The following is a 16,743-nucleotide window of genomic DNA, read 5'->3' on the forward strand; positions in this document are numbered from 1 at the left end:
GGCAAAACTGCGCAAAGGCAGGCCCAGCTACACCCAGTAAACGAACTACTTAACCTACAGATACATAAACCAAAAAGATCCAAATTAAGACCGGCTAGCGCGCAAACCCTCGCAGCCTCGGGGACACTCACGCTGGGTTCATGGCCAGTGAGGGGCGGGGCCTCCCGGGTTGAGGCGGGGTCAAGGGTCAGCAGGCGGAGGTACGCCCAAGATGGCGGCCTCCATGTGCGACGTGTTCTCCTCCTGCGTGGGCGTGGCGGGCCGAGCCCGGGTAGCCGTGGAAGTCCGTTTCGTGAGCAGCGCCAAGGTGAGGCCGCGGAGGACCGTGCCGGGGTCCCCCCACCCGGCCCGGCCTTGGAGACAGCCCCACCGGACCCCATGCCTGGAATCCAGAGGTTCCTCTGCCGCTCGGACGCTGCGGCCCGTTCCCGGCTCGGGGCCCGGGGGCTACCTGTGCCCGCGCGCAGGGTTCCGGGGCGGTCATGCGGTGGGCCCGAGCCCCCTGAGTTTCCGTGCGCGTCCCTTGCCCCCGTGGAACCGGGCCTTTCCGCCAGTGGGGCCGGGGAGCGCCAGGCCGGGGACATTACTGCTGGGTCCTGGGAGCTGTGGGCGGGTCGCGCTGGGCATGGGGAGCTGCAGTACAAAAAGGCGTGGGTCCTCAGGGAACTTTGTGAGTGAGCTTTGGGTGGGGGTTGAGGGAAAAGGCCAGGACAGGACACTTCACGAAGGGTCTTGGAGTGTTAAGGAGTTTGGACCGAAGCCGGTAGTAGCATTGAAGGGTTTAAATCAAGAGGGTGACATTTTGTTGTTTTATTATCGTGTTTTAGAAGTTCATTGTAGAAAAAAAGCATGTAAAGAAAGAGAAGGTAAAACACTCAGAATCTATATTTGTGCAAATATGTGCATATTAAAACTGTATTTTTAGAAACTGCTTTTCGATGCAGCAGTAAATATTTTAATATCAATAATGCTACGTATTAATTTTTAAGAGTTGAGTAATAGTCTGTTTCATGGGAGGACCACTGTTCGCTCAACAACTGCTCATTTATGGACCCTTATGTTGTATCTTGTTTTTCATCCCTGAGGTCAAAGGTATTGGAGCTCAGTGTCTGTGCACACATCCTTTTGTTCTCACCAGCACTGAATATTTTCTTTCTTGGTTATCTTTGCTGGTTGATATGTGCAAAATGATATCGCTTTGTTCTTATTTATATTTGTTTACTAATGAGGTTGAACAGTTTGTCATGTGTAGTGGCTGTGTGTATCCTTGGTCCTTGCCCTAGATGTCAGCCTTCTAGTCATCTGTCTCCTGCTCTCAACATCATCGTACTCATCCAGTTCCCGAACCCAACCTTCCATTGTCTTCTTTTCACTCCAGAGGCATCTGGAGCATTCCTCTCTTTCCGTGGTAAATCAGCTCCCATATCCTTGGCCTCCTCAGCTGCCCACAACCCCATCTCCACCCCAAGGCCTCCAGTGCTCTTCATTGGCTCACAGTTTGATGGTGTCTCAGTTCATCGCTGCTAGCCTGCAGAGTTATTCACCTTTACTTTCACTTCACCCCTATCTCTCAGGCCTCTCCTTGTTTTACTTCTTCCCTCTTACTTCATCACTTCAGCCACTCTCCTTGCCCAATTGTCCTGTCCTAGCCTTCTATCAAAACCCCAGCTCTGGAAGAATGAGCTGGCTTCCCTCTCCATGCCTACAACTGATCTGCTGCTGCAGAAGAATCACATACCCAGACCTGGTGACAAGATGGCTTATCCTGGGCTTTTTGCCTCTACATTCATCAAGTGAGATTGGTTTGTGATTTTTTTTTTTCCTTTATGGTATCTTCCTTAGGTTACCACATCAAAATTATGCTTGTTTGTTTTATGGTTTTGTTTTTGTTTTTTAATAGACAAGCTTTCCATTTTTTCTCTGTTATTGGATAGTTTAAATAGCACAAGAATTACTTATTTGGTTTGAGAAAGCTGGCTCATGAAACCATATAGACTAGGGGCTTCACATGGGGGTAGTTTTTGACCACCTTCTCTATTGCCTCTATGGATATTGGCAGGAATGATTTCCAAAATTTTACCAATTGCTATGGCAGGGGCATGACCAGTCAGAACAGAAACCTGACCAAATATGGTAGATGTCAACCGGGATGCTGTACTAATGCACATCAGGCAGGTAATGGCATTGCAAGTCTGTCTTGGCTTTGTTCCTTTTGAATTCACTTTTGGCATTTGATATTTTTCTAGAAAATAATTTAATAAAGAATTAATTTACTACATAGTCTTAGATTTTTTGGTACAATCTTTTTTTTTTTTTTTAAACTTAAACTTTTCAAATTGGAGATAACATTGCATAGTTTGTACCCTTTCCATTCAGGTTCCGTTCTCTCCAGTCTTCTTGGTAATATGAATTAGAGTTGTTTTTCTTGAAATACTTTATATGTTTGGGGGATAAGTGGTTTCATAGAGGAACAGCTCTGATTCTTCCCTTTGCTTTACTAAATATTTCCTATATTTGGTCCTCCAGAAGGAGAGAGAAAGAGATCAATATTTATTCAATATTGAGATTTGAGATTGTCAGAAGTAATGTGGATACCTGTCCATATCTTGTTGTCCCACAGAGGAAGACCAGGTTTTCATTTTGCTGGGTGGGTCCCAGGGGCTACTAGGCATGGAGGTGGGCTTCTAGAAAGACAACCAGGCTGCATCCACGGCTTTGCCAGTGGTTTTGTTCCAGCTGTCCCACTGTACCATATTAGAGCTCCCAGAGTTATTCACAGGATTGAGATGTGTGGCTCACGGGCTGCTCAGGGCCTGTCCAGGTCTATACATCCTGCTGCTCTGCACCTCTGACAGAGGTGCCCCTGTCTATCCAGAACGCCAGTGCTAGAAGGAAACCGGGAGCTACCCAGGAAGCCACGTGACAGGACATTTCACTGCTGTGTCAATTATTTCCTTTCTCTCTCTTTTCATGACAGTTCACTGTTGGCAGTGGCACCACTCCTCTGTATAGTGGGAGAAAGTGCCCAGCTGGGCCAGTAACTGCCTAGGTTCTGAAGCTGTCTCCTGAGTCCCTTTGCACATTTGAGAGATGGCAGTTCAACAGTTGTTTTCTCATCCTTCATCCCGTACATATCCACAGTGCTTTAGACCAGTACTTCTCATTTAATGTGCGTATGAATCACCTGGGCATCTGCAGCTGATTTTAACAACGCAGATTCTGATTCAGCAGGTGTGGAGTGGGGCCTGAGATTCTGCATTTCTACCATCTCCCAGGCAATACCCATGCTGCCCAGTCCATCACTTCACTTTGAGTAGTAAGGAGCTAGAGTTCATGAAATTCCTTCACCTGTGCTATATCATTGCATCCTGGAAACTACCTGGTAGGTATTATTATAATACCCACTTTTCACATGGTAAACAGAGGCAAAAAAGTGAAGCAACTGGCTCAAAGTTTCACAGCAAGTTAGCATTAGGACTGGTGCTAGGATTAGTCATTCCTTTCAGTGTAACACCTGAGAACTTGTTGGGTACCAGGTACTATGTATGCTAGGTGCTGTGAGGACCCAGCTGACCAGGGTAGAAGGGCATATTCTCTTGCATAGGCCTCTCCCTCCCGTGGTGTAGGATTTCTGTGCAACCCTGAGGAGCAGCATCACGACCGGGATCCTGGAGGAGCACGTGGGTGACTCAGAGAAGGATGCCCTGTACCAGTTCCTGGTACTGGAGGCTCCAGCCTGCTGTGAACCTTGGCCCTGCTCTGGCCATCCTAAAAATTCTCCTCTGATTAGTCCGACATGGCTGATGTGGTGGCTCTTTTCCCATCCCAGGCCCTCTGCTCTGGACAGGCTGGTAGAAGTGCGACTGAAACCGGGCAGAGCTGCATTTCCAGAGGAGGCAGTTATGGAGGGTGCCGACCATGCTCCATGAACCCTCCTGAGGCAGAGGCCTCTGACGAGAGGGAAGCACGTGGGGGTGAGGAGCCCTTGAAGCTATGTCCTCTGTCTCTTCTTATGGCCATCCTATTCCTTCTCTGCCCTCTTAGGGAAAGGGGTTGTTTGCCACACAGCTGATCCAGAAGGGGGAGACCATATTCATCGAACGGCCCCTGGTGGCCGCACAGTTTCTCTGGAATGCACTTTATCGCTACCGAGGTGAGCACATCTCACCTACTCCTGAGGGCTGTTGGGCCCAGCAGCCTTTGCGCATGAAAGAGAGTACGTACATCCCTACCAGCTGCCATCTCTAGGACTCCAGGTGTTGGGAGGAAAGTGCGTCTTCCCTTGGAGAGCTGCACCTGAGAACCATGCCTCTGTCTAATCTCAGGCCATTTGGGGCTGTGAGCCTGCTGCAGAGAGGTTCTTCCAAAGTGCTCCCTGGGGAAGGACTGTCACTCAGGTGGAACTCAGTGTGGCCTATACTGTAAGGTACTAGATGTCGTGCTGAAGGGCTCTGTGCCAAAGTGGAGCCCTCTACCAAGAGGAGGCCCCATGCCCCTTGGTCAAAAAAGGCTGTGTTAGGTGTTGGAAACAAATAGGACGGTCTTAGCTTTGCCAGTCACGTGCTTTTTTCACACTTTTCTTGGGCTAGAGAAAAATCTGTAAAAGGAGGGTCACTCGGCTCCAGAATGTGGGGAAAGCCCAGTTTGGGGGCTGGGTGGGGAGCCCCATAGACTAAGTCCCATCAAGAAGCAGAGAGAGTCTGCCGGGAGGGGTGGGGACTCCGGAGAGGGAAGAAGGCATCATCTATAATGTGTGTGAAATACATTCATTTAACATAGTCATTCATTCACTCACGTCTCAAAGTTTTATTGAACACCTTCTCTGAGCTAGGTGCTATATTAGCCCTGGGGATATTTCTGTGAAAAGGACAAATGCGGCCCCTGCTCTCAAGACACTTAATTGTCATGTCTGGCTCTCTCCCCCAGCCTGTGACCACTGCCTTCGGGCACTGGAGAAGGCAGAGGAGAACGCCCAGAGACTGACTGGGAAACCAGGCCAGGTTTTGCCTCACCCTGAGCTGTGCACTGTGCGCAAGGACCTACACCAGAATTGTCCCCACTGCCAGGTGAATATTCCTGGGGGCTAAGCTGAAGTCCTCTCTGGGGAGACAGGAGTGAGGACAGACTTGGTCATGGCCCTTGAGAGCCCGAATTAGGGAAAGACATGAAAAAAGAAAGAAAATGAAAAAGACATTACTGTGCCAGTTTCGTCCTCTCTGTTCCAGTCCCATTGTCTAGAAAATAGGCTTGGTGGGAGCTTGCCCTCTTCCTAGGAGCCTGGCAGGGGCCCTTCCCTGTACCTGAGAAGCAGTCTCTCCTTCCCACAGTTTTACAAGCCTGGGTCAGGTGCCCCTCTCACATGCCCCCAGAGCACTGTATGCTTTTTCATCTCATAATACCACTGACTACTGCTCAGGGGCTATTTGTGGAAGGAGTGCAATTAGAGGAGGTGAGACCTCATGGGTGTCTGTGCCTCACCCCACTGCCAGATCCTAGGGTGCTGACCTCCACCTCCCCCAACAGGTGACGTACTGCAGTACAGAATGTCTGCTAGCCGCAGCTGAGCAATACCATCAGGTCCTGTGCCCAGGCCCCTCCCAGGATGACCCCCTGCATCCTCTCAATAAGCTGCAGGAGGCATGGAGGTAGGTAGCATTTCCTCTCTTCTTTCCTTTATTCTTCCCTCCCTGCCTGCCTTCCCCATGCTTAGTGGATGCAGCCATCTTTGTTAAGTTACCACCCCCTAGATTTATCCTCCATTCTTAGGGCTAAACTATCAGCCATTCCCCCTGCCTTAAATCTGAGCCACCAGTCCCACCATTCTCAGCATTTTACACACTCTCAGAAAGAGCCCCATTAAGCCCATAGGGATATAAAATCCTGCCCAAGTCCTTGCCAGTGATTTTCTCTCTTTGGTTATAAATGAGATTGGTAGGAAAGATTCTCTGTAGTAATCAGACTGGGCTTCCCTGAATTCAGCTACTGGGGAGGGAATTTCTAGGCCAAACCTTTTTCTTTCTCCCCAGGAGTGTTCACTACCCCCCTGAGACTGCAAGCATCATGTTGATGGCCCGGATGGTGGCCACAGTGAAACAGGTGAGCCCACCTGATCTCAGGGAAGCTGACTCCGGCCTCATTCGACCCTTGGCCTCAGTTTTCTTCTCACCTTAACACTCTGGCTTGGATACAGAGTTCCTTCTGGGCTTCCCAAAGGAGAGCTGCTTGCTGTGTAAACCTTAGGAGTAGCTAACCATAAATCTAGCAGGGGACGTGGGGGCGCATCTTGCCTGTGGTCTGTGATCTATGGATGACTCCCTGTGCAGCAGCAGTTCATATATAAGCGCCACCTTTTCAGAACTGTGTCTCTTAGATAAAGCAAGAGAAGCCACTCTGACCCCTTTAGTATTGTTGCTCCTCAGCCTCGTTCTCCTATTTTCCCAAGTGTCGTGAACTGGCTAGCTTGGCACCAGCTGGGAAGATGGTTGGGTGTGGGCAGGGTGGGGAGGAAGGGTCTACTTAGAAGCTCATGTGTGATGGTGTTTCTCAGGGCAGGGGCTTTAGAATAACAGCTTACTCCTCTCACATGGGCAGGAGTGGCAGTGAAGAGGAGGGTGTCCGTGAGTCCATGTGTGCACATGCATGCGTGAGCACGTGTGAACCTGACCCTGAAGTATATTTGTTCACTGCAGGCTAAGGATAAGGATCGTTGGATCAGGCTCTTCTCCCAGTTCTGTAATAAAACGGCCAATGAGGAGGAGGAAATTGTCCACAAACTCCTGGGGGACAAATTCAAGGTTGGTCTCTCCACGTGACCCTCCCACCCCCCCAGTAGCCTGGGGATATCCATGGCTACCTAAGGGAAGCTCCACATTTTCTGCCTTCCCAGCCACAGGAAGAAGTTAGAGCCTGGGTCCAAAAATCTGTTCAGAGACTTGTATTCCTGCCGCTATTTAACTTCATGACCTAATGTGGACTTAAAATTGGGAAGTGGGGTGATGACAGAGGACAGAAGGGCTGGGTGCCCTGATGTGGGAAGGCAGGACCCCATGATAGGATAGCAGTGGGCGAATCAAGTGTAATGGAAAATGGAGGGCTGGGGGTTCCACAGGGTCAGGGAGCGGTGTGAAACAATTTTAGTTGCCAATGTACTGTGCCCTTGCTTCAAATCAAAGAGTTACGCATTCTTCCTGAGAATAGCAGACTTCTATGCAGGAGCTGCCTGAAGGTGGAGGTAGGTGTGTGAAAGGGCACTGGGGTGGGCCTTCCTGCACTGAATCTGGGAAAAGGAGGGGGAGGGTCAAGCTGGTCTGGAGGCTGGGGCAGGGAGCCTGGAGGGTGGTGGTGAGGACAGACATTCTAAGCCAGGCTGCCTCCGCCCTGCTGGTACAAGGGCTAGAAAATAGGGAGGAATTTGGGGTTCGCTACCCTGGGTTGGAACAGGCCAGCAGACTGCCAAGTCTCTTGGAGATAAGGATTCTGTGGCTTTCCTTTGCCCCCAGGGAAAGCTCAGTCTACAGAGCTCGCCCTTTTCCTTCCCTTACGTGGTCTTCTGGGCCCTGCCTGGGTGCTAATGGGAAATCCCCAGGGATGCAAGTCTCTCCCTGCTTCCCCTAAACCAGGGCCAGCTGGAGCTTCTGCGGAGACTCTTCACAGAGGCCCTTTATGAGGAAGCACTCAGCCAGGTGAGTGTGGGGAAGGTGGGACCAATGGCCTCCCTGTCACTCCAGCTCTCCAGGAGCAACCAGGTCAGCGTCTCCTACTGGGACAGCTAAGCCAGAGCAGACCTGGTCTTCTGGAGTTGGGATGGGACTGACTCACAGCAAACTTCCTCAACAGGAAGAAAAGCTAGTGGCTGTAACCTGAGTGCTCTTCTCCCTTTCTCCCCACAGTGGTTCACTCCGGATGGATTCCGGTCTCTCTTTGCTCTTGTTGGGACCAATGGCCAGGGAATTGGGACCAGGTTAGGAGAGAATGTTCCAGAGCTGCTGGACTTGTCCCTCAGGGCTGGGGTGGGAGATTGACTGAGAAAGGTAGCCACATCTCTTTTCAAGACTAGGGTGGGGCAGGGTGTGACTCTGGCCAGAATGCTGGACCAAACTCAGTGATGGGGGTCAGAAAGACTGAGTCTTGGGATCACTTGGTCTGTTGGGGAAGGACACACCCACCCACCCCCACCCTTCCCCCGGAGAAAGAAATGGACTTAACTTGCTTGGAGTCGGGGAGCCCTGTGAGCTGGGCGGCCTCCTCTCCAACCATGGCTGCCTGGGACCCCCAGCTCCCTGAGCCAGTGGGTCCATGCCTGTGACGCTCTGGAGCTGAAGCCTCAGGACCGTGAGGAGCTGGACGCCTTCATTGACCAGCTGTACAAGGACATCGAGGCAGGTTGGTGAGATGGAGCCTTGGCCTCACCCAACTTGGGAGGCATCCATCAGTTAGTGGACACAGTCTTCCCCCAGGGAGCTCTGAGTTCATGGTTGGGGAAGGTAATCCCTGTGTGCCTATGGGAAGCTTCAGATCTGTCTACAGGACATACACGCGAAATGGCTCCACGATCCGTGCGGAGGCTTGATGCTGGGGGTGGGGGAGGGCTGGACAGTAAGGTGGTACCATTTATAGGTACCACAGGTACCTGAGTACCCCTCAGGTACTCTGAGGCTTGCGCCTCAGAGAAGCAATTTCAGGTAAAATAGTAGTGATTGGGTGGCAAGACAGTGGAGCCAGTGCCTGTCCTTATAAGCCTAGTTTCCTTTTCCCATCTATAAAGTGGATGCAATAACATCTGCATATTACTGTCTTACAGCAACTGGTGAGTTTCTTAACTGTGAAGGATCTGGCCTCTTTGTGCTGCAGAGCTGCTGTGAGTCCCGGCATTGAGAGGGGTAGCCTCACAGCTGCAGTTCATCTCTCTTGGCCCCTTCTGGGCTGGTAGAGTTGAGTCTGGGAGTGGGGTTAGGGCTGAGCTTCCTTGGGGATTTCCCCTCAGCCTTCTCCTTCTATTATTGTTTTCATTCATTTATTGGACTCTTGTGCCTTGATATAAAACCTTCCTGTGGGCTAGGCCCAGTGCTAAGGCAGGGCACAGAGCGCTGATTCTTGCAAAGGGAAGCCTGAGTTTTGCCCCACCACTGCCCTGTGAGCTTTGGTAGGAGAGTGTTGTGATAGCCCGGGAGGAGCTCAGGCTGGAAGGCAGTCTCATTAGCACCTGATGGAGGGGGCAGAGCCAGCTCAGACTGTTGTCTTTTCCAGATCCCAGCCTCCCACCCTCTGCTCTCCTCACTGCAAAACCTTCCTCCCAGGCTCCGGGGACACTACTCCCAAACTAGGCTTTCAGAGGGCCTGGCTCAGCTGTTACCAGACATCCAATAACAGACAGGACTGAGTTAAGTGGCCTGGCACGGGCATCCTTTTCACAGCCCTGTCCCTCCCTTTGTGAGACACTGGGAACACGTCTGAGGATCAAGTTGACCAGTGAGGAGAGAAGGGGCAGTCATGGCAGGAGGGGAGGGGAGTGATGCGGGAGTGCATTAGTGCCTGTGCTCTTGAGGAAAGAGCACTGGACTGGGATATAGGAAACTGGGGTCCCAGGACCTGCCTAGCCCTAGCAGGGATCAGAGAACAAGGAAAGATGGGACCCAGTGCTCTGCACAGTTAAGGCTGTTATTTTTATTAGTCAACAATCCTCATTACCTGCCTCTCATGACCCAGGCAACCACAGCTGTGTCCCCAATGCAGAGACCTCCTTCCCAGAAAACAACTTCCTTTTGCATGTCACCGCCCTGGAGGATATTAAGCCAGGAGAGGTGAGGGGGCCAGTAGCTGTCGGGGTGGGTGGGCAATGGGCCTTGCAAGTTCTGTCCAGGAACTGGGAGCAGCAGTGGCTACAGTCCCAAGTTCAGGCTGTTGGATTGAATCCCCACATGCTCCAGGACATGAGTCTTCCCATGAGTATACTCTAACTCCACCCCACTTCAAAAAATAACTCGAGAAAGCCTCAGAGCAGTGTTTCAGAGACAGCTGTGTGCCTAAGTTCTTGTCCCCAGCTATCTTCTGACCAAGGAATCTGCAGCATCTAAGGAAGCAGGACATGGCCCTCTGTGGCTTGGACTGTGGGGTACTAGTGTGGGTGGGGGGTCCTGGCTCTTAGAGCTGTGCACGGATCCTGGCTGAAACTTCTTTCAGGGCAAGTAGCTTCACACCAAGATAACCTCTGCCCCAGCCACAGACCTTGGCCATGGCCCAAGGCCAACCATAGCCCCCTGTCTCAGACACAGATTGTGAAAGCCTCATAGTGGCCTCTGCTGTTGGCACAGGGGAATGGATCAGGGTGGCCTGCTCCTTCGCTGAAGGGCAGCTCCGGCTCCTGGGGATGGGGCAATGGTTGGACATAGGGCAGAGGTTGGGGAGGCCCTAATCCCATCTGTTAGAAAGCACAGACTGTCAGAGCCCACCTCTCTTCTGCCCGTTAGGAAATCTGCATCAGCTACTTAGACTGCTGTCAGCGGGAGCGCAGCCGCCACAGCCGCCACAAGATCCTCAGGTGCCAGCTGGAGGTGTGGTGGGCAGCCGGGGTCTGGGCTTCTCCGTGCTGGTGGCTGCCTGACTTTGTACCCTCACCATCATCCCCCCCAACCCTCTGCAGGGAGAACTATCTGTTCGTCTGTTCCTGCCCCAAATGTCTGGCAGAGGCTGATGAACCCAACATGACCTCTGAGGAGGAGGACGATGAAGAGGATGAGGAAGGAGAGCCGGAAGATGCTGAGCTGGGGGATGAGATGACTGATGTGTGATGTCATCCTGCCTGGAAGTGGTCCTACCCCAGACCCTGCCAGAAGAGGGGGCCTTCCCCCAGAGCAGAGGCTTGGAAGGAACTCCCACTCCTGTTGCCTGCTTTCCCCCCATGCCAGCTCTGTTTCTTCCAGAGGGTAAGACAGGCTGGACCCTAGGCCCTCCACCTCCTGCCAGACCTCATGCCCAGGACACTGCTGCTGAGCGGCTCAGGCTCTGCGCTGTCACTGAGCCTCTCAGAATGGGCCTCCCCCTGAGGTACGGGTGTAAGTGGCTGGAACCAAGGTCAGGGCCTAACAGTGTTTCTTCCCCTTGGCCCCATGGCCCCACTTACTCATCCACCTGAGGCTTCACCCTTCTCAACTCACTGTTGGGGTGGGGGCGGGGGGTTGGGTCATAAAGTGGCAACCTGAGAACAGCCTGACCCCATTGAAGAAGAGAGGGGGTTAGACACCCTTACCCTCTTCCCCCCTAGCACAGCTGGGAGAGGCAAGAGGGAGGAACTGGGCCTCCGGAGCACCTTCCCTAAGGCTTTCTGCGGGGGACGCCGAGCCAGCAGGATTGCCTCCCTCTGCTTGCCTCCCCACACCCACCGTTTCAACATCTGGGTAGTAGAGAGAATCTCCCCAGACCCCGGAAGCTGTCCTTATGCCTTGCCTCTCAGGCCCTGGCACAGTGGCTGGCCTCACAGGGTGTGGAAGAGGTCTCTGCCTCCCTTGGGAGGGACATCTTGACCCCTTCCTCCCACCCTCCTCCCACTGAGGACTCTAGCAGCATGGATGAGCTGTGGGGGATGAAAGGCCTGTGCTCCTTAATTTAGGATGTCCTAGAATCTTCTAGAGCATGGGTCAGTGAGGGGCTCTCCTAGTCTCAATCTCCGCCTTTAGGATCATTTAGGAACACTGAAGTCTTCCAGAAACCTAGGAGAGCTAGGCTAGATACTCAGATTAGCCCTGACTGTGTCCCTCTCCTCCCCAGATTAGCACTACCCCTTACTCTTGGGTTGGAAGCTGTGGAAATTATAACCCATCACCTGCAATTCCTTTCTGCCTACCTTTCCTGAGGGGCCTGCCACAAGCCCCTGCTGAGGGATCCTAGGGAGGGCAGGTGCCGCCCCACAGGCCCTTTCCTGCATCATGAGCCAGGTGGAATCTGCCTGTCTGGCCTATTGGGTTCTTAATCCTTCACGGCAGCCAGCACCCCCTCCTCCCCACCTGCCCACTGTTCTCAATAAAATATGAGTGGTGACAGGCCTTTGCAGGAATGCTTTGTGGAGAATGGCTTGACAAGCTGCTCCAGGAAGGCAGTAGTCACATGGGTCGTGCAGAAGTGCATAGGATAGAGCAGGTGACGGCAGGAGATGGGAGCTCCAGCTCCCCAGTTTGGGTTCATCCCCGGTCTTGCCTATACTCTGCTGTGCAAATGTTTCCAAAGTCCAAGAGCAGGGCTCCTCTGAGGTCCAACGTGGATCCTCAGTACCAGGCTACAAGATGAGGCTTTTGCTCAGGGACTGAACTACAGCTTCCCAAGTGTTTGAGCAGGAGGCTGTTGTGATCCAAGATTAGCAATCTGAGCACTGGTCCTAAAGGACCTTGGGCAAGTCATGTATCCTCTCTGGGCCTCAATTTCCTCCCTTCAGAACAAGAGCATGGGACCAGATAAGTGTTTGAAGGCCCCTCCCACCCCTGTGTGCTTTTACTCTAGGACACAGTTAACAACCCTGATGAGAGGCTTTATTGCTAAAAAGTCAGTGAGGGTTTATTATGTAGTCCTCAAACACCAGCTCCTTATACCATTCCAGCAACTGCTGTGAAAGACCCTGGGTGGGGAGGCTGAAGCCAGGTGGGATGTGACAGGTCTCAGATGACTTTCAGACTACCTGCTGTTGGCCCCTTTAGTTCCAGACCCTAGCCCATAAGACCTGGGGCCTGGCTCTTGCCTCTTCCCATAGCATGAGACACCTTAGGAGCCCAGGGGAGGGAAGGCCAGTGGTGTGGCTTCCTTTAACTTAGCCAAGGCCCAAGCCCTTTTCCTCTACCTGGCTCCCCCAGTCCCCAAATGCTATCCCCAAATCCCAAACAGCAGAATTCCTGGATTTTCCCCTTCCCAGCCCAGAGTTGCTTATGGCTGGAATGTGGGACCAACTCTTCTACCAGAAGGTCCAGGGCGGTTGCAGCAGCTCAAAGGTGGGGATGCTGGTGACATTGACTGGGATGGAAATGATGGCCCATGGCAGCCCATGCTGTTCCAGGGAGCGGCGGATCATGTAGCTGGGAGAGCATGAACAGAGGTGGTGATGGTCACTTTCCTGGCACCCCATCCTGCCCCACTATCCCCATCACTCTGGGAGTTCCAGAGCCTGAGGACTTTTTTGGCCCTCCAACCAGGGCATCCCAAGATGAGGCTTATGGGTAGGGACTGGTGATTGCCCTTGACCTCCCCGAGTCATGGCACCCAGCTTGGTGCCGATACAGCCAGAGACAAAGAGCCCTCACCCATCTCGGCCAAGCAGGAAGAGGGCGGGGATGTCAGCTGTGCGCTGCGTACTGTCTTGGATCATCTCCACGTAGAAGCTGTCATTGTCAACTGCGTTGTCAGAGATGATCACTGCCCGCCCACCGTGCTCCTGCACCACCCGGGTCTTGGAGAGGAAGGAGCAGCCCCTGGAAGAGGTGGTGAAGAGACCAAAGGAAAGGCGGGGTCCTAGCTATCTGTTCCCCAGACCACCACCCTGGGAAGATGAAAGGAGGGCCCTGGAGGCTTTTTTATAAAGGCTCACAAGTAAATGGCCAAAGGCTTGGATAATCTTAAGATGTTTCTTAAAGACCCTTAAAAAGAATTATTTAAAAGCAGCTATTTCAAAGCATCACCACCAACATTGATCTCAGAATCTATCCTATGCCTGCCTTCCCCTTGTGCCCATGCCTGTCCGCTCCTTACCCCCTCTCCACCAGAGCGATCTGGTCCTGGATGAAGAAACCGTTGCTGAGTTCCCCGCAGGCCTCTGAAGGTTCAGCAGGGACAAGGTGAATCTGCTCATACCTTGTGTGCTGAAAGACATTTAGACAGGTGAGGGTGTGGGGAGACACACCTGCTTTAGGACTGGGCTGACCATCCTATCTTACCAGCTTCTCACAAAGTGTGAGGGAAATGAGGAACGATTTCTGTGTACAGGACACTTGAGCATTTTTACTTAATTCTCACAAAGGTCTGTCTAGTCCTATCCCACCCTGCCTTTCCCAGACATAGGTAGGGAAGTTGGTACGAACCCAGAGAGGGGAAGTAACTTGCCTTGAGTCATGTAGTTCAGAGGTGGAGCTAGCAGAGCCCTTGGTTTTTCACTACTTCGTGTCCCTAAGAAGACAGCTTTTCCCTCTGTGGTGCCCAGGTCTGTATTATACCCAGAGGAATAGCTGGAAGCCCTTCCTGGCTCTGTAGCCCCTGGAAGACAGAGCTGGATTCTGCCCCCTTCTCTGTCCCAGCACTCAGGTATGGGTTGAAGCGATGAGGGTCACCTCAACTTAGTGCGGGGAATGTGGAGACAGGATCAGAGATGAGGGGGCCTCCCTGAACTTACAAAGATACCACCAAAGTCCTTGGCAGGCGTGGCTGTGAAGATGTATCGAATGTCCCCAGGACTCAGCACTTGAAAGTACAAATAATCATGGATGCGTAAGCCTGAAAGGTAAAATGTAGAGGTGAGAAGGCTCCAGGGAAAAAAGCTGGTTCAGGTTCAGATCATGGACCCCATGCCTTCAACGGGGCTGGTTAAGGTCTGGGCCCAGAGACCCAGCTTCAGCCACTTGGGTCCTCTAGGTGGGTAGGATGGATGGTCTCTGCCCTGGAGAGGATAGAGTTGATGCAGACAGTTAGTAACCCCCGAGGTTTACAGCTGCTGCTGCTGCTGCTTACACAGGTGGGCCAGGAAGACTGAGAGCTCCAGTGTTAACCTCTCTGAGGGTTAATTCATTCATCTTTGCGCTGAAACAGACTTGGGAATTTCAAGATGGAGATGTGATGTGGTAGCCTGCGTAGAAAGCAACGCTCACCTAAACTTAAAAGTTGACTCTGGTTCCACTGCCATCCTCCTAGTCCAGCCACTATCATTTCTTGTCCTGGCTGTTGCAGCTTTTTAACTGGTCTAAGCCTCCATTTTTGCTCCCTACGGTCCATTCCCCCAATAACTGCCAGGGATTTTCTTAAAACATCTTAAAGCAAATAGGATCATGTCACCACTTCAATACCCTTCAACGACTTCCCTCTGCACTTAAATCTAAACTTAACTCTGCTCTGCAAGGCCCTGCTTGATCTGGCTCTCCAACTTCATCTCTTCCTATGTTCAAGCTACACTGCCCTCCTTTCAGTTTCTTCACGTCTCCAAGGCTTCTTGCAAGTTCCCTCACCCTACCCCCACCTCTACCCCTTTATATGGCTCACTTCTATTCATCCACCAGGTCATAACTTAAATGTCACTTTCTCAGAGAAACCTGCCTTGTGACTGTCCTCCCCTTATACCCATTCAAAATGTACTTTTTCTCCAATGACACTAACATCATTTGTAATTATTCAGTATTTGTAATTTTTTGTTTATTGTCTATCTCCTGCACTAGGACAAGGACCTAAGTTTGTAACTTCATTCAATACTGTATCCACATTATCTAACATAGTGGCTAGGATACAGTTGGTGCTCAAAAAGGTTGTTGAATGAATGAACGACTATTTCCAGCTCCACTGTGTTGAGGAAGGGAATTGCCAGAATAACCAGATATTTCTGGGGTATGGATCTCTTCAGCACCAAAGTGTAATGTTTTACCTGAACTTGAGTGCCTGGTTTCCTTAGCCCAGAGAGACTGAGGAATGTGAAAAGGTGGAAGCTGCTGCCACAGGTCTGTTAGTCAATCAACAAACTATCAAGTCGCTACTGTGTGCCAGCGTTGGGATGGATTGTGGCTTTAGCTGTCCTTTTCTACTGTCCAAAATCAGCCAGCAGGTAGAGCTCCACTGGCTTGGCACTGGGCTACATATATGGCCTTTTATCCTGGGAGTGGAGACTTCCCATCGGGTACAGATACACTCCCAAGGAAGCTTTCCTGGATTAGCACTAAACGTCCCCTCCTCCCCACACACATCTTTGCCTGGCCTTTGCATCTGCTGATCTGTGTAAATCAAGTGTAGGTATACACATGTGCTCACGTACCTATATGGGTGTATGTTTATGTTCTCGTGTAGGTGCAAACAAGTTGGGTGTGTACGTATGTGCTAGTGCCTGTGAACCCACGTGTAGTAATGTGTGGCCCCGTTTATGTATGTGAGTGCTCACGTATCTCCAGCTTGTAGTATCGCTAGTTGCTCCTTGTTCCTCGCCCCCTTCGCCACCTAAGTCAGCGCTAGTGGGGGTAGGGGGAGTCTTACTTCGACGTGGGGGGCTGAGGACTCACAGCCCAGCCTCAGGCCGCACCCAGTTCATGTCCCTGGGGAGCCACTACCCACCCACTCCAGGCGCCCGTCTCTGAACCTGCCCTGCTCCGAATTCGCGGGGTCCCCAAGGTGACCCGTGGCCCCCGGCCCGAGACGGGCTTAAGCTGGACCGCCAGCCCCGCCCCGAAGCGCAGCCCCGCCCGTTGCCGCTCACCGTGGGCCGCGACGCACGCGGGGAGCCAGAGCACGAGACAACACCAGCCCGCGGCGCCGGGGACCATCTCCAGGGCCGGGCCCGGCCCGGCGCCGCGCTTCCTCCAGCCGCCCTGCTGCGCGTAGCTCGCCGGACTTCGGCCTGACAGCTGCTCTGGACTCCCGCCCCCAGACCCGCTCACGCCGCCGGTTGGCGCACCGGAACAAGGCCCAGGGCTGATTGGTTCTGACGCCTGCTCGTGTAGCCACATTTGTCGCCCCTGTGCCCTAGTCCACTTCCTATTGGTGGAGAGAAATGGGGCCGAGGGCTGATTTGTTTAAACTCTT

At 52.3% G+C, this 16,743-nt stretch overlaps 2 protein-coding genes across 4 annotated transcripts; one reads left to right on the plus strand and one right to left on the minus strand.

The window, feature by feature from the left end:
• The first annotated feature begins 201 nt into the window (after positions 1-201).
• Positions 202-12,399, plus strand: SMYD5 (SMYD family member 5). Of its 3 annotated transcripts, XM_007109665.4 has the most exons (13): positions 202-307; positions 4,045-4,153; positions 4,927-5,066; positions 5,524-5,645; positions 6,027-6,096; positions 6,690-6,794; positions 7,620-7,682; positions 7,890-7,960; positions 8,276-8,382; positions 8,801-8,857; positions 9,706-9,800; positions 10,467-10,537; positions 10,640-12,399. In XM_007109665.4, the coding sequence occupies exons 1-13, from the start codon at positions 212-214 to the stop codon at positions 10,785-10,787; spliced, it is 1,254 nt and encodes a 417-aa protein (XP_007109727.1). In that variant the 5' UTR covers positions 202-211; the 3' UTR covers positions 10,788-12,399. The 3 variants fall into 3 exon arrangements, with proteins under 3 accessions (XP_007109727.1, XP_028352326.1, XP_007109725.1); XM_007109663.4 differs by lacking the exons at positions 202-307; positions 4,045-4,153 and adding an exon at positions 373-1,793; XM_028496525.2 differs by lacking the exons at positions 4,045-4,153; positions 4,927-5,066 and having other exon boundaries at positions 205-307.
• A 102-nt stretch (positions 12,400-12,501) lies between these two features.
• On the minus strand, positions 12,502-16,632 carry PRADC1 (protease associated domain containing 1). The gene is made up of 5 exons (XM_007109666.2): positions 16,418-16,632; positions 14,363-14,463; positions 13,726-13,835; positions 13,281-13,448; positions 12,502-13,055 (listed from the first exon to the last, which is right to left on the minus strand). Exons 1-5 carry the CDS (start codon positions 16,482-16,484, stop codon positions 12,935-12,937), a joined length of 567 nt encoding a protein of 188 aa, XP_007109728.1. The 5' UTR covers positions 16,485-16,632; the 3' UTR covers positions 12,502-12,934.
• Between the last annotated feature and the right edge of the window lie 111 nt (positions 16,633-16,743).

This window comes from Physeter macrocephalus, chromosome 12, assembly GCF_002837175.3.
Source record: "Physeter macrocephalus isolate SW-GA chromosome 12, ASM283717v5, whole genome shotgun sequence".
NCBI classification, from domain to species: domain Eukaryota; kingdom Metazoa; phylum Chordata; class Mammalia; order Artiodactyla; family Physeteridae; genus Physeter; species Physeter macrocephalus.